The sequence below is a fragment of the Lepidochelys olivacea genome, assembly GCF_965140295.1.
Source record: "Lepidochelys olivacea isolate rLepOli2 genome assembly, chromosome: 6".
In the NCBI taxonomy this organism is placed as follows: domain Eukaryota; kingdom Metazoa; phylum Chordata; order Testudines; family Cheloniidae; genus Lepidochelys; species Lepidochelys olivacea.
Window position 1 is genome coordinate 53,079,124 of NC_140416.1, and position 25,081 is coordinate 53,104,204.

At 42.3% G+C, this 25,081-nt stretch overlaps 1 protein-coding gene across 2 annotated transcripts in view; it reads left to right on the forward strand.

Annotated features, from left to right (window-relative positions):
* Positions 1 to 25,081, forward strand: part of HSD17B12 (hydroxysteroid 17-beta dehydrogenase 12) — a 184,648-nt gene that overhangs the window by 148,205 nt on the left and 11,362 nt on the right. For both annotated transcript variants that reach the window (XM_084632583.1, XM_084632582.1), the window contains 2 exons: positions 4,064 to 4,098; positions 10,068 to 10,149. In XM_084632583.1, coding sequence (XP_084488709.1) covers positions 4,064 to 4,098; positions 10,068 to 10,149 — 117 coding nt within the window. The remainder of the gene's footprint in view (positions 1 to 4,063; positions 4,099 to 10,067; positions 10,150 to 25,081) is intronic.

A 25,081-nucleotide genomic window follows, 5' to 3' on the forward strand; every position in this document is an offset into this window, starting at 1 on the left:
ATAATACTTCAAAATTAATATTAAGATATGAAGTTTTTAAAAAAATTGTTATAGAAGCACAAAGGTGTCTTGAAATGGAGTTGTTCTACACTTTCACAATTTATCTACACAGATTCATCACCACTGCCACTACCCTGCAAAAGTCATTTTTGTAAAACTCAAAATAAATTGGATCCAGTGGGAAGCATTGTTTTGGGGCGATTTTATATTGCTCCTCCAGAAATCTTGTTGGAACACAAGAATGCTATACAATATAAGGGGCGTGAAGATCATTGGCAGTTGCTATTTCTTGGCGTTGGTATAAATGACTGATCAGATATTGAACTGATACTATTGGGGATGGTATCTTGAACTTGTCACAGGCATGAACGCTGACCTAATGTCTTTTCTAGCTCTAATTACTAAAATGCATTATATCTGGTATTTTGGCCAAGAGTTATTCATTGATGAGTTAAACTCTACTATAATACTCAATTTTTTAAAAAAGGCTGATCACTATCTCTTGAAATACAGTTTGGTGCTTGTTTTCCTTAAAACTTTTCAGTAGGACTGTCGTTCAATAAAATTAAAGTTAGAAGAGTGAGTGAGTGTGTGTGTGTAAGGACCAAGGAAAAGTCCTTAATTAAAAGCATGAATTATAATTATAGAGCTGTTTTTAAATAGCTTTGCAAAATATTTGGATAGCATAACCATGTATGTTTCCACCTCCTGTTACAATTGGAAATAAACAGACCCTCATACCAATCTCCCTAATCGGAGCCAATCCCTGCCAAAAGTACACAGAGACAAAAATCTGTCTAGAGCTTGATGTTTTTTCTAAAATTAGCACTCTAGGCTCTAAGGTATTTCTGTGGTAGTTGGGAAATTGAGTCAGATCTTGTGTTTGGAGATGGTGGCCTATCAAAGTCATTGTTGAGGTAGCTTATCTCAGGGCATTGGGATAGCTTATTCATAGATTCCAAGGCCAGAGGATCCATTGTCATAATCTGGTCTGACCTCCTGTATAACACAGATCAGAGAATTTCACTGAAAATTCCTAGCGTGTGTCTTTGAGAAAAACATCGAATCTTGATTCTAAAATTGCCAGTGATGGAGAATCCACTGCCATCCTTGATAATCTGTTTTACCCTTACGATTAAAAATTTACCCCTTATTTCCAGTCTGAATTCGCCTAGCTTCAACTTCCAGCCACTGGATCGCGCTGTACTCTTAGTCTGCTAGATTGAAGAGCCCATTATTAAATATTTGTTCCCCATATCAGTACTTACACTGTAATCAAGTGACCCCTTAACCTTCTCTTTGTTAAGTTAAATAGATTGAGTCCTTTGAGTCCATCACTATATGGCATGTTTTCTAACCCTTTAATAATTCTTGTGGCTCTTCTCTGAACACACTCAAATTTATCAACATCCATTTTGAATTGTAAACTCCAGAACTGAACTCAGTGTTTCAGCAGAGGTCACACCAGCGCCAAGTACAGAGGTAAAATAACCTCTCTACTCCGACTTGAGATTCCCCTGTTTATGCAGTAGCCCTTTAGGCCACAGCATCGCACTTGGAACTCATGTTTAGCTGTTTATCCATTACAACCCTCAAGTCTTTTTTCAAAGTCACTGCTTCCCAGGATAGAGTCCCCCATCCAGTTATCATAGCCTATATATAGATAGATAGATTTAGCTGTATTAAAACACATAGTATTGGCTTGTGCCCAGTTTACCAAGTAATCCAGAATGAGTGATCTGTACTCTTCGATATTTACCACTCCCCCAATTACGTCATCTACAAACTTTATTAGTGATTATTTTGTTTTCTTCCAGATCATTGTTAAGAAGTTAAATATCATAGGGTCAAGAACTTATCCCTGCAAGACCTCACTAGAAATGCATCCATTCAATGTGATTTTCCATTTACAGTTACCTTTTGAGATGTAACAGTCAGCTTTTAATCCATTTAATGCACAAGGTTAATTTTATATTGTTCTAGCTCTTTAATCAAAATGTTGTCCAGTACAAGTCAGATGTCTTACAGAAGTTTAAGTATATTACATCAGCAGTATTACTGTCTCAATCAATCTTGCAATCTCATCAAAAAAGGAAATCAAGTTAATCTGACAGGATCTATTTTCCATAAACCCATGTTGATTGGTATTAATTATATCACTTTCCTTTTATTCTTTATTAATTGAGTCCCTCATCAGCTGTGCCATTGTTTTGCCAAGGATTGATGTCAGACTTACAGGTCTATAATTACTCAGATCATCCCCTTTATCCTTTTTAAATATTGGCACAACATTAGCTTTTTTCCAGACTTCTGGAACTTCCCCAGTATTCCAAGTTTTATTGAAAATCAACATTAATGGTCCAGCACGTTCCTCAGCCAGCTCTTATAAAACTCTTGGAAGTAGGTTATTGGGAGTTGCTGATTTAAATGCCTCCCTGTTAATAGCTGCTGTTTAACATCCTCCTGAGATATTAGTGGAATGGAAAAAATGTGATCATATGATACGACAATAGCATCCTTATTCCTCAAATACAGAAAGCGATATTTATTTAACACTTCACATTTTCTATATTATTATTGACAATTCTACTATTTCCATCTAGTAATGGACCAATACCATTGCTAGGATTCCTTCCTATTGTCCTTAACTCTGCTGGCCATAGATTTCTCCTTGAGTCCCTTTGCTTCCCATTTCAACTTTCTGCAGTTCCTAGCTTCTGATTTTTATTCATTACTATCAACTTCCTTTCCCTTCCATTTGTTGTATATATATATTATAATATCAATATTATCAATATCAATAATCAACAAAGCCTTCTTCCTCAATTGTGGCTTTTGGAGCATCTAATAAAGTGGTCTTACACAATTCCCAATTATCATTATTCCTATTCTTGATTAAATTCTTCCTCCCATCTTAATTGGCTGACAGTTATTTTCAGCTCTGTGAAATTGGCCCTTTTAAAGCACCAAGTATATATCTTGCTTGTCTGGACTGTAGTCTGTTTGCACCTTATAAAAGCTTGCATGACTATGGCCCCCATGTGGATATAGGTTATGTTCGTGGTGTGAAAAAGCTGTATTTCCAGCTGGATTGTGTTAAGAAAAATTTTCTTTGCTCGAATGGTCCTGAATATTTCCTATATGTAACTTGATCTCATTCTGTTGTTAAAGGAGCTGTAGTTTAAAAACAAAAGCCACGCATGCAAACTAGGACTACTCTGAACTTCATCACCAGAACAATAACCTATAACTTCTGTGCCTGTGTACATATATTGCATATAATATTCTCACATTCGTATTAGAAGACTTTGTTCAAACAATACTTGGCCTGGGTCAGGAGTGAAATCTGATTGACCTCTTTACCTCCATCTGGTTTCTAGTAGGAATTATTTTCTATTACACAGATGGCATAGTGTCCTCAGAAAAGAATGTGTTCTTTAATAAGTGGGATGCAGCTCAATAGCAAGCTGCATTGAAAGAGCGGCCTACCAAAGTTAGCAGAGTACCTGCCTACACTCTGGCTAGTGCTTTTGCCACTCAAAACCAAATGAAAATGTTTTTTTCACTAATTTTTTTTTTCACAATTAAAAGAGGAGGATGGAGGGAAGGATGGATGGATGGCATAAAGGACGGGAAACTATTGGATTCTGTTGTTAGCCTTTCCACTTACTTGGTTACCCCTGTGTGGCTATCTGTAAAACAGAGGTTATACCTGCCCCAAAACATCCTAGTGATATGACATTGTTTGCAAATCATTTTGAAAGCCTCTGATGAAAAGTGCTGTAGAAGTGGAAAATATCTGAGATAAATTGATTCTCCCACTGTACTGATGTTACCAGTGCAGATGAATTCAACAGATTCACTGCACATAACTTCTTGACACTGCCAAGTTACACTGAATAAAAATAAACTGCCTATGCAAAATATAGTCTTCAGTTTCCCCTAGAGTGACTTGAGTGGAGGTTGGGCGGAGGGCAGGCAGCTGCCTCTGGGAGGGAAGGATTCCCTCACTCTGTATCTACATTCCCAGCCATCACGAATGTTTTCTTTCCTTTTTTTGTAGATGACACGATTGGTGCTACCCGGCATGGTGGAAAGGTGAGTCACGCAAACACTATACAGACAAAGTCATCATTATTTATAGGGGAGAATCCTTTCTTTGAAAAATTCATTACTGTGACTAATCAACCTACCCTCCATGTTTTAACAGCAGAGTATTGCTGGGTGAGTCACGCTGATGGTGCATGAATCATCAGACGGTGGAAGCCTTTTCCACTCGATTCCCTTTTTATTTTTGCTCTTCCCCCTTCTCCACTGTTGTGGTGATTTCTTTTAGAACAGAATTAAAAAGCCCGTCTGACTCATCGGCACTAACTCAAAAACCTGCTATTCTGAGGGGGTGGTTACAGTTCCTGGGAATAACCTTCTGAAGGCTATTTCTCAGAGTCATTGTAAGTAAAATGGATTCAGAGTGTGCTCTCATTATACAGTAGGAGGCATATTGAGGGAAGTGTGTGACCATATAGTAAATCAGAATTTGAGGCAATTCTTTAAAATAACAGTTAATACACACCAGTCTTTCACTGCTGGAGACATGTATTGACTTCCTGGTTAGATCCCAGGTAAAACTAAAGCCCCGAGGTCTCAGCCTAGTGGCAGTTTTCTAGTTGATGTTGATTGTTCCATGATTTTCACAGTTTTTGTTCAAGAACTATGCCTGGATTTCCAAGGGTTGTGGGGCTGTATGGAAGATTGCATAGCACCAGGCATGGTAGCCATGATGATTAGTTTGCTGCTTTTGGCATCACTAAATAAATACAATGGGAGGGGACTACATACAATGCTTCAGTACCATTTGAGTAGGTAATGCAGTCTGGTGGTGTTGGTATGTAAACAAACCTAAAATATTGACGAGCGCTTAAATAATTAACCTTTTGTGTCTGTATACCCTGGGATTCACTTTCTTAGCGCACATGTTTCATCAGACGTTTCCTGATTCATAGGCCAAAAATTTTCTTGACCAAAGTGTGGGACTCTTTGCTCCCCTGTATGAAGCTGGCAGCTATAGTTTTGCTCATGACCATAAGTAGCATATGCCTGACTGCAAAATCAAATGCAGTAAAAATATTCTGAGTAGCTGTACTGTTGCCATGAAAGGAAAAGAGATGGACATTACTGAAGTCACTCAGCTTTTCTGAGGGGTTTAACATTGTGTACACTGGGATTCTTTTAAACAAAATTAGGAGTTGTAACAAATGAAAAAGGTGTAGGCCATATATAAAACAACGCTATTTAGGAGATTTTCGTAGATGTGGCTGGCAGAGATTATCTTCAGCTGTACTTCTTCCCTTTGTTTTCTCTTTTGATTGTTCCTCTTCTCTATTCACCACACACTCAGCATTGTGGTAGCCTTCAAACTGCCTGTCATTTTAAAGAGACCTCCTGCTCTGTCCACTAGGCAGCCTCTTTCTTCAAATATCTCCTTTTAAAAGCACCTCTTTCATAAAGCTGCCCTGCATTCCTTCTCAAACCTTGTGTATAGCACTGTTTGGTCTTTTATTTTTGTCTTTTATCTTTTTCTGTTTGTTTCAGTTAGATTGTCACTTTCTAAGGGCAGGAACTTTGCTTTTCTGTTAAGCATGGTGTACACTTACATACAACTTGACAAATATTGAGTGGCATAGTCTGAATATAAACCAGGGAACCATGTATGCTGAGTTCTAGTTCTGACTAGCCATGGGCAATTCACTCCATCTTTCTGCCTCAGTTGCCACATCTGTAAAATGGTGATACATACTTACTTCACAGGAGGGTGAGACTTTATATTCAAAAAGCAGTTTGAAGACAAAAGTCATATTAGTGCTAAGAAATTGTTCACCAATCTCAAGAGCTCCCCCTTTCCCCCCAAGTCATATAGAGCTATTTTAAATGATTCCCCCATCCTGGATGGCACCCTCAATATGAAAAGGAAAGATGGGTGACAAAAGCCTCTACATTCTTGCTGGCTCAGTTTTTGTTGTTTTGGTTTTTTTTTGACCTTACGGGGTACAGAAACCAGTTCTGCAGCCCCCTGCACCCATGGTATAAATTATTAAGCTGTTAACACTGTTCAGAATCTATAGCCACAACAGATCTGGTGGCTCACCAGGCCAAGAGTATGAATGGCAGGTAGCTGTGTTTAACTGTACTTTGTGGGCCAAACACAAACTCCTCATCTGGGTTTATGAGCCTGGACGAAGTTAAGGGGGCCAGTGAGCTGTAGCTCACGGAAGCTTATGCGCAAATAAATTGGTTAGTCTCCAAGGTGCCACAAGTACTCCTTTTCTTTCTGTCCAAGTGTATTATACTGGCGATCTCATGATCACTAGGCATAACCTGTTCAAGGAGATAAAACTTACTGTAATGCACTTTGGTGTATATTATAGTGCTGTACTTGTCTGTCTGTGTGCACGCACGTTTGTACAATGTACATCCGTATAATGTCTCAAGGTGAAGGAATAGCAGAGCAGACTTTATAATCTCTAACTCTTTGTCTGTAAGGAGAACTTCACCACGCCTTGTATGTCTTTCCTCTTAATTTGTATTACGTACAGCACTAGAAGAATACCTCTTCTATAAATGCTGGCATTTAGGCTTTATGTTCTTGTTCATCTTCTGATTCCCTAATGCTTATATTTTAAATATGAAAATTATAATATGCACTTTGTGTTACACTTAAATGAGCTGTTCTGCTGTAGATGTTCAGACTTTTGTCTGCTGTTTTCAAAGGTGGGCGCCTCGTGGAACTACTCAAGAAATTAAGATTTATGTCTTTGTGAGCAAGAAAAATCAGTTGACTTTTTTTCTAGATAAATATCAAACTATAGTATATATTGCTATAGAAGTAGCAAGTGCATAATTACATTATGAAGAAAGCTTGCTCTTTCCACTTTGGAGCAAGCTGGAGCAGCCGGTGGTTACCATAGCAACAGTGGGAAAGCTAAATATAGCATCTCTTACACTGTACTGCTTAAGGTAGAATGATGGTGAGGTGTTAGGGTGTGTTAGGCAAGTCACCTTTTTATTTATTATTGCTAATCAACTTTCTTCAGCAAACTGAGGAGTGGGGCATATCACAAGTTTAATTTACCCAGTCAAGTTTGCCAAACCGACACCTTCTCCTTATTCAAATCCCTCCTTAAAAAGCCTGTTTCTTCTGTGATACCTGAAAGAAATAAAACCATAATCATGGGGTGATTGGAAACTGTTATCCCCGCATCTGGATTCCCTGCCCTCTGTGATGTTTAAATTGTGAGCTCTTCAGGTCAGGACCAGTTTTTATTTTTGTCTTTCACAGCACTAAAGCATTTTGTCAGCACTAAACAAAATAGTAATATATAGGGTTCTCAGTCTGTTGCATGGAGGCTATATTTATGACTTGTGGAATTTTTTATAGGGATTGCCATACTGGATCAGACCAGTAGTCCACCTAGTCCAGTATTCTCTCTCTGACAGTAGCCAGTGCTATCTGTTTCAGAGGAAGAAACTCTGCAGTATGTTATGATATAACCTGCCCCTATGGAAAGCTGCTTCCTGACCCCCAATAGAGACTGGCTTATGCCCTGAAGCTTAAGTGTTTATATCCTTTCCAAGGCTTTAGTTTGAGTTTTAAATATTTACTATTCTTGTTTATCCACATAAACGTCTGATCCTTTTTTTGAATCCTGCTAAGCTTTTGGCCTCAGTGAACTCTTGTGGCAATGACTTCTGCAGCCTAACTGTGCATGTGGAAAAAGTATTTCCTTTCACCAGTTTTGAATTTCCAGTATTTCATTTTAATTAAATGTCAACTTGCTTTTGTATTACAAGAGGGTGAATCAAAGAGTCTGATCTCCTATCCCTATACCATTAACTGTTCTGTGTGCTTTTATCATAGCTCCTCTCATTTAATCTCTTCCATAAAGTAAACAGTCTGTCTTTTCAAACCCTTTGTATGAGCGTTTTTCCTTCTTCCTAATATTCTCATCAAATCCCCTGAATTTCTGCTATCTTTTCTGAGAGAGGATGATCAGAAGGACCTGAGCACAGTATTTCAGGTCCGGGTATACCATTAATTTAGAATTGCATTATATTTTCTGTATTGTTAACCCTCCCATTCCATATACAGCCTAACATTGTTTGGTTTTTTGAGCATTACTGCACATTAAGCAGAGGTCTTCATTAAGTTGTGTCCTTAGTGATGTTCAGGTCTTTTAGCTGAGTTAAGAGTTGATTTAAAAACCGGTAGGGGATATGATTAGTTCAAATTATTTTCTCCAATATGTATTATTTGCATTGTCAATATTCAGTTTCATCTCTCATTCTGTAGCCCATTCATGTAGCATTGTTGGGCCTTATGAAGTTCTTCTTAGTGGTCTCTAGTCTGAGTAATCTAAATGGTTTTGACATCTGTAAATTTAGCCATCTCACTGCTCATTCCTGTTTTGAGCTCGAGAATAAATATACTAAACACCTACTAGGAAAAACTTGTGGCACCCATTGTTAACCTTTTGCCACAGTGAAAGCTGACCATTTAGTCCTATTCTTACTTTGTCTTAGCTAGTTTCTGATCCATGTTAATACTTTGCCTCTCCCATCATGGCTACTGAGGAACTTTGACAAAGACTCCAGGGAGACAAGAGGGCTGCTACACTAGTAAATAATACTATGATCAGGAACTCTGAAGCTTTAGCAGGAAACAAACGGAAATCAAGATACATTTCATGGAATTTGTTCTTCTCGTGTTAAAGCGTACCTATCAAAAATAATGTCACTACGTCATTGTGATTCCAAAGCAGCATTTTTACAGTCAGTTCACAAAGTGCAGTTACATAGCGATAAGGATAAATATTTGCTAATTAACTGGAACATTAATTGTGCTATTTGCAGAGGTGTTATATAAAAGGTTTGTGAGTGCTTGTTAGTTTATTACAGAAGCTTCAATTCAGAGAGATTTCAACCTTAGTTTTCCTGTTTGCTTAAAACTTCCCCACCCCATTGTGGACGAATTACTTGCAGTCGGAATAATAAAGAGTTACAAGATACTTGAAGGAACTTTCATTTGCTAAATCTTAATTGTTTTATCAAATGATATAGTCTGAGGGCTTGTCTTCGCTACCACGCTATATCTGTGCCAATATAGCACATCTGGTGAAGGTGCGCTACGTCGACAGGAGAGCATTCTCCTGTTGACGTAATTAGTCCACCTCAACAAGAGTTGGAAGCTAAGTCAGCAGGAGAGCGTCTCCCACCAACGTAACACAGCATAGACACTGCTTTAAGTCAATGCAACGTCTATCACTCGGGGGGTAGATTTTTCACACCCCAAGCAAGGAAAGTTACATTGACCTTAGCAGTAGTGTAGACAAGCCCTGAGTTGGGGTTTGGAAGGTAAATACAAGGTCAGCTGATAGCCAATGTGTCAGATCAATGCTTAAAATATAGACTTTACTGTGTGGGGTACCAAACGTGTTTGGTATCTAGAGGATTGTCTCTTGTTGTGTATTTCAAGTCTATCCCGTCCAACAAAAAATTACTTCAAAATTTGAACAGTGGGTATAGGTACTTGTTACTGTCTCACAAGGGCATTGTGAACTGATGTTTATAAACCACTCCAGGTCCCTTTATGAAAAATACCACAGAAGTGCAAAATATATTACAAATTTCTCCTATTATTTCCTGCCACTTCAGCAGAGATTTGAAAGCTGCCCTTGGAGCACCTTTGTAAGTTGCCCTTGCACCTCTTAGTTGGGCAAAATTTTGAAACCTCTAGCCTAGATGTACAGTGCCTACTTCTTCTAGTACAGTAGTTTAACATTTGTGTAACTTCACTGACTTCAGTGGAGTTACTCCTGATTAATACGTGCACAAAAAGAGAATGAGGCCCATGTCTGCTATAGCCATCAGAAGACAAATCTCTGAACTATTTTTCTTTTAAATAAATGAATCTACATGACCCCTATTGCAAGTAAACATTTCCCTTTAGTTAACAGACACTTCTGAAGCCTGTGTTCTTTCCTGCAAGTAACTGTGCTTTCATTGCCTTTCAGATCTACAGGAATAATCCTGAATATCTCTTCAGCTGCTGGCATGTATCCATCTCCACTGCTCACTCTGTACTCAGCAACCAAGGTACACCTTCCTTTTGGTATGCTCCAATCTGAACTGTCAAACAGAAATGTAACAACAAAAGCTGTGAGAGTAAATGTTTCTGAGGTCCCTCTATTGGTGGTTTGGTGAAGTTAGGGTTTGTCTACACTGCTCCGCGTTTTGGAGTAAGGGGATGTGAATAGCAGTGTGCACTTAGTGCTGTGTTATAACTCCCCTGTGTGGATGCTGTGGGCATGAACTGAAAGGTTCCTAGCTCACGTTAATGTGATCCCCTTCAAATAGGACTACATTAAATGTGAAGTAGAAACCTTTTCATTTGTGCCTGCAGTGTCCACGCAGGAGAGTTACAGCTCAGCACTTCAGTGCACATTGCTAGTCACACCCTCATAGTATGAAGTGAAGGCAGTGTAGACATGTCCTAAAAGTAGTGGTTACTGAACTTAATTTTTTGCAAACAATGAAAGCTTGGGTGGGGCAGGAGAGAACACAAGGCATACTGGTTTTACTTTTGTGTCAACCTAATGTTTTGTGAGGTCTGCATACGCTTCCTTATCACATGCTGCATATTTTTAAAAGCTGAAATAATCTGATACCTTATTTAAAGGAGGATATTAACACAAGGCAAACTTGGTTTGGGTGGACCCATGGGCACAGAATGTGTTTTGAAAATTAGTCTATATACAAAAACATATTGGCACTTTTCTCTTATTGAAGAGACTTCGACTCCCTCAGGGAACGGATGGGTAGGATCCCCTGGGGGACTAACATGAAGGGGAAAGGAGTCCAGGAGAGCTGGCTGTATTTCAAGGAATCCCTGTTGAGGTTACAGGGACAAACCATCCCGATGTGTCGAAAGCATAGTAAGTATGGCAGGCGACCAGCTTGGCTTAACGGTGAAATCCTAGCAGATCTTAAACATAAAAAAGAAGCTTACAAGAAGTGGAAGGTTGGACGTATGACCAGGGAAGAGTATAAAAATATTGCTCGGGCATGTAGGAATGAAATTAGGAGGGCCAAATCGCACCTGGAGCTGCAGCTAGCGAGAGATGTTAAGAGTAACAAGAAGGGTTTCTTCAGGTATGTTGGCAACAAGAAGAAAGCCAAGGAAAGTGTGGGCCCCTTACTGAATGAGGGAGGCAACCTAGTGACGGAGGATGTGGAAAAAGCTAATGTACTCAATGCTTTTTTTGCCTCTGTCTTCACGAACAAGGTCAGCTCCCAGACTGCTGTGCTGGGCATCACAGCATGGGGAATAGATGGCCAGCCCTCTGTGGAGAAAGAGGTGGTTAGGGACTATTTAGAAAAACTGGACGTGCACAAGTCCATGGGGCCGGATGAGTTGCATCCGAGAGTGCTAAAGGAACTGGCGGCTGTGATTGCAGAGCCATTGGCCATTATCTTTGAAAACTCGTGGCGAACGGGGGAAGTCCCAGATGACTGGAAAAAGGCTAATGTAGTGCCAATCTTTAAAAAAGGGAAGAAGGAGGATCCTGGGAACTACAGGCCAGTAAGCCTCACCTCAGTGCCCAGAAAAATCATGGAGCAGGTCCTCAAAGAATCAATCCTGAAGCACTTACATGAGAGGAAAGTGATCAGGAACAGTCAGCATGAATTCACCAAGGGAAGGTCATGCCTGACTAATCTAATCGCCTTCTATGATGAGATTACTGGTTCTGTGGATGAAGGGAAAGCAGTGGATATATTGTTTCTTGACTTTAGCAAAGCTTTTGACACGGTCTCCCACAGTATTCTTGTCAGCAAGTTAAAGAAGTATGGGCTAGATGAATGCACTATAAGGTGGGTAGAAAGTTGGCTAGATTGTCGGGCTCAACGGGTAGTGATCAATGGCTCCATGTCTAGTTGGCAGCCAGTGTCAAGTGGAGTGTCCCAGGGGTCGGTCCAGGGGCCGGTTTTGTTCAATATCTTCATAAATGATCTGGAGGATGGTGTGGATTGCACTCTCAGCAAATTTGCGGATGATACTAAACTGGGAGGAGTGGTAGATACCCTGGAGGTCAGGGATAGGACACAGAGGGACCTAGACAAATTGGAGGATTGGGCCAAAAGAAATCTGATGAGGTTCAATAAGGATAAGTGCAGGGTCCTGCACTTAGGACGGAAGAACCCAATGCACAGCTACAGACTAGGGACCGAATGGCTAGGCGGCAGTTCTGCGGAAAAGGACCTAAGGGTGACAGTGGACGAGAAGCTGGATATGAGCCAGCAGTGTGCCCTTGTTGCCAAGAAGGCCAATGGCATTTTGGAATGTATAAGTAGGGGCATAGCGAGCAGATTGAGGGACGTGATCGTCCCCCTCTATTCGACATTGGTGAGGCCTCATCTGGAGTACTGTGTCCAGTTTTGGGCCCCACACTACAAGAAGGATGTGGATAAATTGGAGAGAGTCCAGCGAAGGGCAACAAAAATGATTAGGGGTCTGGAACACATGACTTATGAGGAGAGGCTGAGGGAACTGGGATTGTTTAGTCTGCAGAAGAGAAGAATGAGGGGGGATTTGATAGCTGCTTTCAACTACCTGAGAGGTAGTTCCAGAGAGGATGGTTCTAGACTATTCTCAGTGGTAGAAGAGGACAGGACAAGGAGTAATGGTCTCAAGTTGCAGTGGGGGAGGTTTAGGTTGGATATTAGGAAAAACTTTTTCACTAGGAGGGTGGTGAAACACTGTAATGCATTGCCTAGGGAGGTGGTGGAATCTCCTTCCTTAGAAGTTTTTAAGGTCAGGCTTGACAAAGCCCTGGCTGGGATGATTTAATGGGGTATGGGTCCTGCTTTTGAGGAGGGGGTTGGACTAGATGACCTCCTGAGGTCCCTTCCAACCCTGATATTCTATGATTCTAAGATATTTTTGAACATGTTTCTCCTGTTGTGTGATAGGACCAAAGTGTAGGGTGTAATCTGTCCAGTATTTCTATTAAAGAGTTACACCTGTTTCCTCCATTGGACCCTATATGCACAACTTAAGATATCCACTTACAAGTTTTGACTGTTTGAATTTGGAAACAATTAGACTAGTTTAAAAAGTTCATCACTGGCAAAACGACATTCGAAATGTTTCTAGCTTTTTATAACTTTTTTTGGCTGTCTCATTTTACAGTTTCAATAAAACGTTGCACTGTTCTATGAAAACAATTCTGTGCAGTACATTTTCACTCTTTCAAAAGTATTGTCCTACCACCGTGTCACCACTTCAACCCAGCTGCATAAGGTCTGCCATCCCTCGTCTTATCTTCCATATGAATTATAGGAGCCTCATTTTAAAATGTTTGTTTTATTTTTAATTTCTCACTGCATGGAGAAGGGATGTCAAAACAGCCTTTTTCCAATAGCAGATAGTATGAATCTGTGCAAGTGGACCACCAGTGCAGTTCACGCAGAATATTATTTATTAGTACTTGCATTAGTTTGAATGCTATTCTTGTAGCTTTTAAAGTGTGTTCCATACTAGGTATTCCAGCAAATTGTTGGCTTTCTTTCTCCCTCCTGACTTCAGTGTTCTAGCTAGTTAATTTTTTTTTGAAGTGATATAAAACACACAGAAGCTACTCGTCATTTATTGAATGTGTTTACAGACTTGCAAAAGCTGTGATTTTTAAAGAGATTTCACTGCATTTATCATGCTGACTTCTCCAAAGGTACCATCTGTGCAGGATTCCCAGTCCTCTCCCTTCTCCTAACATGCAACAACCATAGCTCCCTGAGCTATTTTTGTGGCCCTAAGGGCAGTAATAACTAGTAGAGTCACAAGCAATCCCTCTTACCTCAGCTGGTGGTAGTGAACCACCATGAAGTTTAACCATTACCCTATGAAACTTTTTGTCATTTCATTTCTGAACCACAGTCACCAAAGAAGTTTCCCACAGGAACTGCAACTATCAAGCTACTTTTCATTGCACTACATTTGTCTCTTGATATCCTTATATGTTGTCTCATTGGATCTGCCCTTCCCTTTTTTTGTAATGCTGTGGCTCTTCAGCTCGCATTGGCTTATGAGATAACCAATAGGATATTGTCCCACAGTTAGAGATCTTGGCAGAACCCCGGTTCAGTGGTTGAAGTCTTTCTAATTGGCCTCAGCATTCAGCCTCCATTTTCACCTTGATGCTTCATCTTTCTATGTTTGGGAGATAATTTGACTCCAAAGCTATTTGTTGTGTGGGTGTTTAGGATGTCCTCCATCCACTTGAGCCCTAAAAAGGCAATAAGAGTCCTCAGCGGCTTCAAACAGTGCCCGTGGGGCAGAAGAATGTCTAATGGATGAGTAGAAGGGGAAAGTATCAGATCTGTGTGCAAATGTCAAGCTGAGCACTCAAGCAGTATGGCACTCCTGGAAACTACCTTAAGTACAGCCCAAGGCCTAGCCCCTACTGCTTCAAGGATTTCTTCTTCAAAGAACATGTTTAAGTCAGCCTTCAGCACTAATCACCAGACTGTCAGTGCCACCCATGTCAGAGCACATCCAGTTTCCTTTTAGGCTCAGCAGGATAGTTTCATCTTCAGAGAGTTCTGAATCCTCCCTCTGGAGAGTAAGGACTCTGCCATGCAGTCACTAATACCTTCCAGACCTTGCTACTGGAAGTCACAGGTTCCTGAGTTCCACTCGCTCTGAGGCATTGCTTCCTCACAGAAAGAGGCACTGAGTGATCAGCTGCCATCTAATGCAGCCCTGCTAAAGTCCTTTAGATATGAAAGTGTATTCTGTTCACACAATCCCAGAAGCCGTATGCCTAGCAGGAAGGAAGAACACAGTCTCATGCAAATGGAGTTGATCCATGATATATCCTCACATGTGGTGCATATATCAGATTGCGACGAATCAGGTTCCCATGGAGAATCCAGTGAGGTGGATCACTTCACCACTTGCCTGAATAAGAAGCTACCACTCTTCTTCTCATGACCCTGAGAAGAGCTAGGTCTAGCAAAACGCTGCCGCCTTTGAGTGATTGTCCCTATTGTATTCCACTGAGGGTTATGTGCATGCACCATGCTCCCACAACCAGAACTTTTGATAATAGTACTGTTCAGCAGTCTACATATGCACCCTGAACTGCCTCATGTGTTCACCCGAGGTGATACAGGGCACAGCAGAACTCCAGTGTCTCCAGTTCCTTCTCACCACCTCATGGTCTGAGTTGGAGCTTTTACTTTCCTATCATCCTTGTGACACACTGTACAAAAATATTCTTAGTATTGTTCGTAGTTTCAATTTATTGTATTCTGTATCCCCTTTTTGATTTTTGTTCAAATTTTCCTTTCATGACAGACTTAGAACTTGGGGTGCTGCTTTGGTGGCAATTCTTGCCACCACCCCCTACACCCCACCCCCAGTATTCGGGCCAGGGTACAGATTATACCAAAGATGTTGAGGTTCAAAACCTGTGCTTCCTGCCTTCACTCATTTTCCATCAGCAATGAGCACCAGCGCTGTTTGTACTGCTTGGGGGAAGCCCACATTGTGGCTAGGTGCAGTATCTGCCTGTCCTTTCCTGCCCATACTTGAGAGAATTGGACTCTCCACCTCAGGAAACACACCTTATGGAGGCTGCCATGAGGCAGTCATTGGCCAGGGACATCCCCCACCCCCACCCCGGTATATTGGCGTGAACATGCGAAGGGTATTTCCCCCTACTGCAGAACCTTGTCTGGATCCGCTGGTACTAGTGCTAAGCACCCTGTGCCGGGGCCTAGCCGTGAAGCTAGAAAGCATGTACATAAGCATGGCAGCAAATCTTCCTCCAAGTCTAAGACAGATTTGGCACCGATCATGGGTTCCAGCCATGAAGGAGCCAGGTATTCCAAGTCTCACAAGACTGAGAAACAGCCGTATCAATCACTGTATCCACCCATACGGATCCTGCGACTCTGCCAGCTCTGACTCTGCCAGAGTCACAGGAAATGTCAGTCCCCAGACAGATGCAGTTTTCGGTACCAGCTCCTCCAACGGATAGGATATCATTGACCCTTGGGAGACCTGGAAGCCCCCTGGTCCCCACAAGTTATTTGCACTGTAGGGACTATGTTCTCTCTGGGCCCCAGTCTGATCATCAAGTCCAAGGGACCCTTATCTGCTATGTTCCTGCCTCCCCCCGTTGGCGAATTTTCTGACTCCTATGATTCAGATGATACGGATATCCGACGTGGTCCATGGGTCCTGTTCCAGATGCACGATGACCAGAAGGTTCTAACAGCATGGTGGCAGTTCCCCACCTTGCCTGACCCACAGAGTTGGTATCCAGCGCCATGGTCACAGGCTACACAACAGCAGGATCAACTGGGTTAGCCATACTGGAGCTCGTGGCCCCAATATTCATGCTCCAAATGAGCTACTTCCCAGTCCCCAAAAAGAATGTAGGATGGAGACTGATATTGGCAACCATTCCATTTCCAAACAAAGATTCTGCATGGTCACACTTGCAACAATCATTCCCTCCCTAGAAAAAGGCATATGATTTATGGCTCTTGATATACAGGATGCCTACTTCCATATCAGTATACACCTGGCACACAGAAGGTTCCTGAGGTTCAAGGTGGGACCTCGACACCTTCAATACAGGGTCCTACTGTTTGGACTTTACCATTGCCCCGGGAGTATTCACCAAAGTTTTCTCAGTAGTTGGAACTCATCTCAGACGTCAGAGGATCCCCCTTTTTTCCTATCTTCGGGGCTAGCTATGGCAGCATGGTCCCAAGACGAAACCCAGGAATCGACATCCCAACTCATTCTACTCCTCTCCTCCCAGAGGATCAACGTCAAAAATCAACCTTAAGTCCTACACAGTCGCTGGAGTTCATAGGAGCTCTCATAAATGCGACTTCTGCCTGAGTTCTAGGTTCCAGACAATGCGAGAACTAATCACTTGGGTGACGTCCAACTTTTCGGTTCTGGCCAAAATCTGCCTTTATGTCTTGGTACACATGGCGACCTCCACATATGTCATGTCCTTCACTCACCCACACTTGTGCCCCCTTCAGCTGTAGCTCCAAAGAGTCTACTCCCCCACTCATCAACCTATGCATAATCTGCTCAGCATGCCACCTGACGTCCTCTCCTCACTACAATGGTAGATGGACCCACTACGGATCTGCTCAGGGATGACCTTCCTCCATCCTTGCCCACTGTGACTATCATAACACTCATCCCTCACAGCTTGGGGAAGGATGGGTAACTGCATGAAACAAGGCACCTGGACACTATGGAACACCAGGATGCACATAAGCATATTGGAACTCTGGGCAGTACGCAAAGCTTGCCAGGTGTTCCTGCCAACATTTCAGGGTTGCAAGTTCTCTTCATGATAGACACCACCACCGTAGTCTTTTACTTAAACATGCAAGGGGGAATGAGATCCTGAGCCCTGTGTGCTGAAACTATACACCTATGGGAATGGTGCATAGAATCGTAGAACTGGAAGGGACCTTGAGAGGTCATCTAGTCTAGTCCCCTGCACTCGTGGCAGGACTAATTATGTAGACCATTCCTGACAGGTGTTTGTCTAACCTGCTCTTAAAAATCTCCAATGATGGAGATTCCACAGCCTCCCTAGGCAATTTATTCCAGTGCTTAACCACCCTGACAGTTAGGAAGTTTTTCCCAATGTCCAACCTAAACCTCCCTTGCTGCAATTTAAGCCCATTGCTTCTTGTCCTATCCTCAGAGTTTAAGACAAACAATTTTTCTTCCTCCTCCTTGTAGCAACCTTTTACATGCTTGAAAACTGTTATGTCCCCTCTCAGTCTTCTCTTTTCCAGACTAAAGAGTTTTTTCAGTCTTCCCTCATAGGTAATGTATTCTAGGCCTTTAATCATTTTTGTTGCTCTTCTCTGGACTCTCTCTAATTTGTCCACATCCTTCCTTAAATGTGGTGCCCAGAACTGGACACAATATTCCAGTTGAGGCCTCATCAGTGCCGGGTAGAGCGGACAAATTACTTCTCGTGTCTTGCTTACAACACTCCTGCTAATACATCCCAGAATGATGTATTAATGTCGCTTTTTTGATGTATTAATGTATTAATGTCGCTTTTTTGGCAACAGTGATACACTGTTTACTCATATTTAGCTTGTGGTCCGCTTTGATCCTCAGATCGCTTTCCACACTACTCCTTTCTAGGCAGTCATTTCCCATTTTGTATGTGTGCAACTGATTGTTCCTTCTTAAATGGAGTACTTTGTATTTGTCCTTATTGAATTTCATCCTATTTACTTCTGACCATTTTTCCAGTTTGTCCAGATCATTTTGAATTTTAATCCTATCCTCCAAACCACTTGCAACCCCTCCCAGCTTGCTATCATCCACAAACTATAAGTGTACTCTCCATGCTATTATCTAAATTACTGATGAAGATATGGCACAGAACCGGACCCAGAACTGATCCGTGTAGGACCCCACTTGTTACGTCCTTCCAGCATGCCTGTGAACTGCTGATAACTACTCTCTGGGAACGGTTTTCCAACCAGTTTTGCGCCCGCCTTTTAGTAGCTTCATCTAGGTTGCATTTCTCTGGTTTGTTCATGAGAAGGTCATGTGACACAGTATCAAAAGCTTTACTAAAGTCAAGATATACCATGTCTACCGCTTCCCCCCATCCACAAGTCTTGTTACCCTGTCAAAGAAAGCTATCAGGTTGGTTTGATACGATTTGTACTTGACAAATCCATGCTGACTGTTACTTCTACATGTTTGCAAATTGATTGCTTAATTATTTGCTCCATTATCTTTCCAGGTACAGAAGTTAAGCTGGTTGGCCTGTAATTCACTGGGTTGTCCTTATTTCCCTTTTTATAGATGGGCACTATATTTGCCCTTTTCCAGTCTTCTGGAATCTCTCCCATCTTCCATAACTTCTCAAAAGATAATCGCTTATGGCTCAGATATCTCCTCAGTCAGCTCCTTGAGTATTCTAGGATGCATTTCATCAGGCCCTGATGACTTGAAGACATCTAATTTGTCCGAGTAATTTTTAACTTGTTCTTTTCCTATTTTAGCCTCTTCTGATCCAACCTTATTTTCACTGGTATTCACTATGTTAGATGTCCCATCACCACCAACTTCCTTGGTGAAAAACGAAACCAAGAAGTCATTAAGCACCTCTGCCATTTCCATATTTTCTGTTGTTGTTTTTCCCCTTTCATTGAGTAATGGGCCTACCCTGTCCTTGGTCTTCCTCTTGCTTCTAATGTACTTGTAGAATGTTTTCTTGTTACCCTTTATGTCTCTAGCTAGTTTGATCTCGTTTTGTGCCTTGGCCTTTCTAATTTTGTACCTGCATACTTGTGTTATTTGCTTATATTCACTCTTTGTAATTTGACCTAGTTTCCACTTTTTGTAGGACTCTTTTTTTTTTTTTTTAGGTCAAAGCCAGGGTGGTCTCTTGCCATACTTCCTATCTTTCCTCGCAGTGGGATAGTTTCCTCTTGTGCCCTTAATAATGCCTTTGAAAAACTGCCAACTGTCTTCTATTGTTTTTTCCCCTTACACTTGCTTCCCCTGGGATCTTACCTACCAACTCCCTGAGTTTGCTAGTCTGCTTCTTGAAATCCATTATCTTTATTTCGCTGTTCTCCTACCATTTCTTAGAATCATGAACTCATCATTTCATGATCACTTTCATCCAAGCTGCCTTCCACTTTCAAATTCACAACCAGTTCCTCTCTCTTTGTCAAAATCAAACCTAGAACAGTCTCTCCCCTAGTAGCTGTCCTCACCTTCTGAAATAAAAAATTGTCTCCAATACATTCCAAGAACTTATTGGATAATCTGTGCCATGCTGTGCTATTTTCCCAACAGATGTCTTGGTAGTGGAAGTCCCCCATCACCACCAAGTCCTGTGCTTTGGATGATTTTGTTAGCTGTTTAAAAAAAGCCTCATCCACCTCTTCTTCGTGGTTAGGTGGTCTGTAGTAGACCCCTACCATGACATCACCCTTGTTTTTTACCCCTTTTATTCTTAGCCAGAGACTGTCAACAAGTCTGTCTCCTATTTCCATCTCAATCTCAGTCCAAATGTATACATTTTTAATATATAAGGCAACACCTCTTCCTTTTTTTCCCTGCCGGTCCTTCCTGAGAAAGCTGTACCCTTCAATACCCATATTCTAGTCATGTGTATTATCCCACCAGGTCGCTGTGGTGCCAACTATGTCATAGTTGTATTTATTTACTAGCATTTTGAGTTCTTTCTGCTTATTCCCCATACTTCTCGCATTAGTATACAGACATCTAAGATACTGATTTGATTTCCTCCATCAGTTCTGTCTTTCCTTTATCCCTGTTATAACAGCCCATGTTCCCCTCAATTCCAAACCTTCTCCATGTTCTTGACTTACCTGTGAGCTTTGGTCACCTGCCCCCTTCGAACCTAGTTTAAAGCCCTCCTCACTAGGTTAGCCAGTCTGTATCCAAATATGCTCTTCCCCTTCCTTGATAGGCAGACCCCATCTCTGCTTCGCAGTCCTTCTTCCTGGAAAAGCATCCCATGGTCAAGGAAGCTGAAGCCCTCCTGGTGACACCATCTTTGCAGCCAGGCATTCACCTCCAGGATGCATCTATTCACCTCCAGGATGCATGTATTTCTGCCTGGGCCCCTACCCTTGACCGGAAGGATCAAAGATAACACCACCTGTGCTCCCAACTCCTTCACCCTTACTCCCAGAGCCCTGTAGTCATTTCTGATCTGCTGAGAGTCACAGTATCATTTAGTGCCCACATGGATGAGTAGAATGGGGTAGTAGTCAGAGGGCCGAATGATCCTCGACAATCCCTTCATAACATCTTGGGTATGGTCCCCGGCAGGCAACATACCTCCTGGGATGTCCTGTCAGGGCAACAGATGGGTGCCTCTGTCCCACTCAGAAGTGTCACCAACCACCATGACCCTACATTTACTCCTGGGAGTGGTGGCTGTGGGGTACATGGCTTCTCCTCCTCCTCCTGGGGGTTATTCCTCATCGCTCGTTGCCAGGGCAGCATATCAGTTTTCCATCACCATGGTGGGTGGGTTGGGAGTAGAGGTGGAGCACTGCCTGCTGCCAGAAGTAACTAGCTGCCAGTGTCCTCCCTGTGACAGAACCATATCCTCCTTCCCCTGTGGTTTGACAGTAGTCCTCTGTAGCTGGATAGCTTCCTCAGCCTTGGAAGTCTCCATGTGAATACTCTCGAGGAATTCCTCCTGGGCACGGATGCTCTTAAGCCTGGCCACCTCCTCCTATAGCTCTCCCACCTGCTTCCTGAGAGATTCCACCAGCAGCCACCTTTCGCACTGGATGGTCGCCCCCGCAGCCTGGCTTTCTGAGAGTGGGAAATGCAGGCCACCGTCTCTGTAAATCCACACCAGGATCTGGGTAGAGGCATCCATGGTTAGCTTGTCTGTCTGGATACAGGCGCAGGTGGAAGAGACAGGAGCAGCATTGGCACAGGCGATGCAACCCTTCCTAATCATAGTGACAGTATTACAAATTCCTCTCAAACTCCCCTGTTTGCTAGCTCCCCTTTGTTGCTTAGCTTCTGGCTTTAAGGCCTTCTCTCCTAGGTCAGCCCTATCACACATTACATTCTTTTGACGACAGCCTACCTGTCGTGCACCCAGAACGTGATTGCCGACGCTCTCGTCAGAAACTTTGCAACCAGCCACTAGTGAGAGTTGTACAACTCTGTGATCACTGACATCTTTGGTCAGTGGGGAACCCCCGTTAGGGATCTTTTCACATCCCACAACACCACCAAATGCACCCAGTATTGTTCCCGGGGAGGAACTGGAGCTTAATCACAGGGGAGAGGCCCTAGTCATTGGTTGGTTGAACCGGATGCTACACCTTCCCCCCCTTGCCCCTCTTACTACGAGTAATTCACAAGATCAGATCAGAGAAAGCAACAACCATCCTGATTGCCCCCTTCTGGCCTCACCAATTCTGGCTCCCACTTCTCCCTTACATGTCGAAGCACCCTCCACTCATGCTTCAGATGTTTCCAGAGCTACAAACCCAACACAACAGCAGACTCAGACACCCCAACCCACGCACACTTTGACTGACGGCTTGGTTTTTGGATGGACACCTCAACTAGCCCAGGAGTGCTCTCTAGCAGTGAGAGAGGTCCTTTCAAGCAGTTAAAAAAAAAAAAAACCTCCACAAGACGCTCATACTGCACCAAATGAACACATTTCACTTCTTGTGCTACACAGCAGGGCCTTATCCCTGAAGTTATGGGCATCCCACTACTCTTGGAATATTTTCTTTATCTGAAGATCTCGGGACTTGACCTCAGTTCCATTTAGGTGCATGCAGCTGCCAATAGAGTCTTTTACCCACCGGTAGATTGCTGTTCGATATTTACTCACCCCTTACTGTACGGTTCTGGAAGGGCCTTCTGCGGAAATACTCTCCCATTCAGTCTATCACCCACCAATCAGACTTTAACCTTGTTCTCACTTCGCTGACAACCACTCCCTTTGAACCTATAGCCTCCTGCTCACTGTCCCTCCTGTCCATGAATGTCACTTTCCTCATCGCCATTACATCAGCTAGGAGGGTTGGTGAACTGGGAGCTATAACGGCCAACCCCCCTTTCACCCCTTTCCATAAAGACAAGGTCTCTTTACATCTTCACCCCAAGTTCCTACCCAGGGTGGTTTCCCAATTCCACCTCAGTCAGTCCATACACTTACTTACCTTCTTGCCCAAGCCTCATGCCTCTAATGACTAAAGGAAACTTCACTTGTTAGGCATTTGCAGTCCATGGCTTTTTATCTTGAGCGGACAAAGCTATTTTGGAAATCTCCAAGGCGCTTTGTTGCCATAGCAGAGAGAATCAAGGGTCAAGCCATTTCCATCCATAAAATTTCCAGGTGGGTCTCAGGGTGCATTACGTGCTGCTATTGATTATTGGGACAGTCCCCACCTGAAGGGATTTGGGCCCATCCCACAAGAGCACAGGCATCAACCACTTTCGCACTTCACAATGTCCCCCTCATAGATATGTGGAGTTTGGTATTATGGACAGATCAGAGGTGGGAGTTGACATCTCAATAGTGAATGAAAGATGATGGTTAGGATGGAGATTGACTGTAAAGAGCCTTGAGAGTGGAGACCAGCAGCTTGTCTGATGTAATAAAGAAGGGGAAGCCAGTGCAGTTCAAGGAGAGGAGTGACATGGTCAAACTGAGGGTCTAGGAAGGGTCAATCTGGGAGTCTTTGCAGCAGCATTCTGAATGGAAAATTTGCATTTGTCAAGACTAGAGGAAAGAATGTTGTGGTAATTAAGATGTAAGAATTCTCATCCACTGGATGAGAGTTCTAGTTGATGAAAGCTCCTTTTGAAACAATCGCTTCCTGTGAGCTAAGTTTCTTATGTAGAAGGTCAATTTCCTGGTAGCTTCAGTTAGTAGAATGAGTGAGCTTCATACTCCAGTGACAGTATATCTTATGCCATTTGGATAGTCTTTGCTTTTTGTAAGGGAGGAACTGTCTAGAACTCTCCAATGGCACTGCAAATTCAGAGATGGATGTGGCTTCTTGTGTGAGGGAGATGGCTCAGGTTCTCATCCTCTGCTGCCATATGAAAGAACTAAAAAATCTTAAGTGTTTGGGATTTTTCCATTTGTCATATGCTGGGAAACTGAGACACAGGAAAGGGACCCCTGGAAGATTTCTTCCAAGAAACACAATTACAGGGTAATTGTTCCATTCTTTGCTGTTATGTGTGGAAGAACTGCTTCTCTTCTACCACCGTGGCTGAGATTATTAAATTTGCAAATGACTCTCCTGAGGTCTATAATCTGTAGAAAGGCCCCATCTGCAACTCTGAGATTCTCTCCCCCTCAATATATGTTAGTTTCATCTGCGGCATCCTTCAGGGCTAAGTTGATGTCCTTAGCTAACTAGACAGAAGATGGAGAAGAGTGTTTGACTCTCGCTCAGTTTACCTGTGGAGATGTCAACATTTACAAATGCAGTGAAATATCCTTAAAGGAAAACTCCTCCTCCTTCATACTGTGTTTTGGCATGTGAGGAAAGTAGGTATAAGTGTTGTGCCAGGGCGCTTCTAACTACTCTTGATTGGGTGTGGGAATGGAAGTGTGTAAGAGAGCTACCACTGTGGATTACTTTTGCTGTTGCAGGCACTGTGTTTACTTATACTTTTTTTTTTAAATTAATCAGGGGTAGAGGGAAGAGAGAAAGTGATGGCTTCTACACTTCAGCCTTATTTGAAGCATGTTGTCTATTCTTGAAGTTACTATTTTCAGTTATTTTAAGGCTCTTTGAGGAGCTGGGGTGCCAACAAAAGTAAAATCTTATACAAATGTCTGTCTCTGTCTTGAACGATTTAGCTACTGGAAATACATATTTAATTCATTCGCACAGTGGAAGTGGCTAAATTCCTGCTTTTTGAACCCATGTAAAATGAACATGCTATTTTTGTTTGCAAAACTTTCAATAAAAATGGCTAGCAGTTCCTTTTTACACCTTATATTTTAAAGTCAGTGTTTGATTGTGGGACTACCAGTCATGTCAGATCAGAAATTCTCTACCTGACGTGAGGAAAAGGAATCACTTTGTTGATTAACAGAATACCATGGTTAGCCAACTTACATAGGAATAATGTATGGGCCTGATTTTATTTATTTTAAATACGGTAGATGCATGATTGCATGTCTCTTGTGGTGTGCGGTCACCACATATGCAAATCTGCCAGTGGAACATGGAAATGACCAACAAGCTATTTGCATATGCAGGTTCCACCGGGCCTGTGCATGGTACTTGGCAGCTGTTTACAACTAGATATCTAACTTGTTTAAATTATAGATATTTTGGTAACTGACTTGGGTGTGGTCTAAATGGCCTGGTAAGCTTTTCTTCTAAATGCTAACTTAATTTGTACATGTGACTTGAAGATGTAAAATCCCCATGGACCCATCTGTCTTGCAGTAAAACCTGGGTT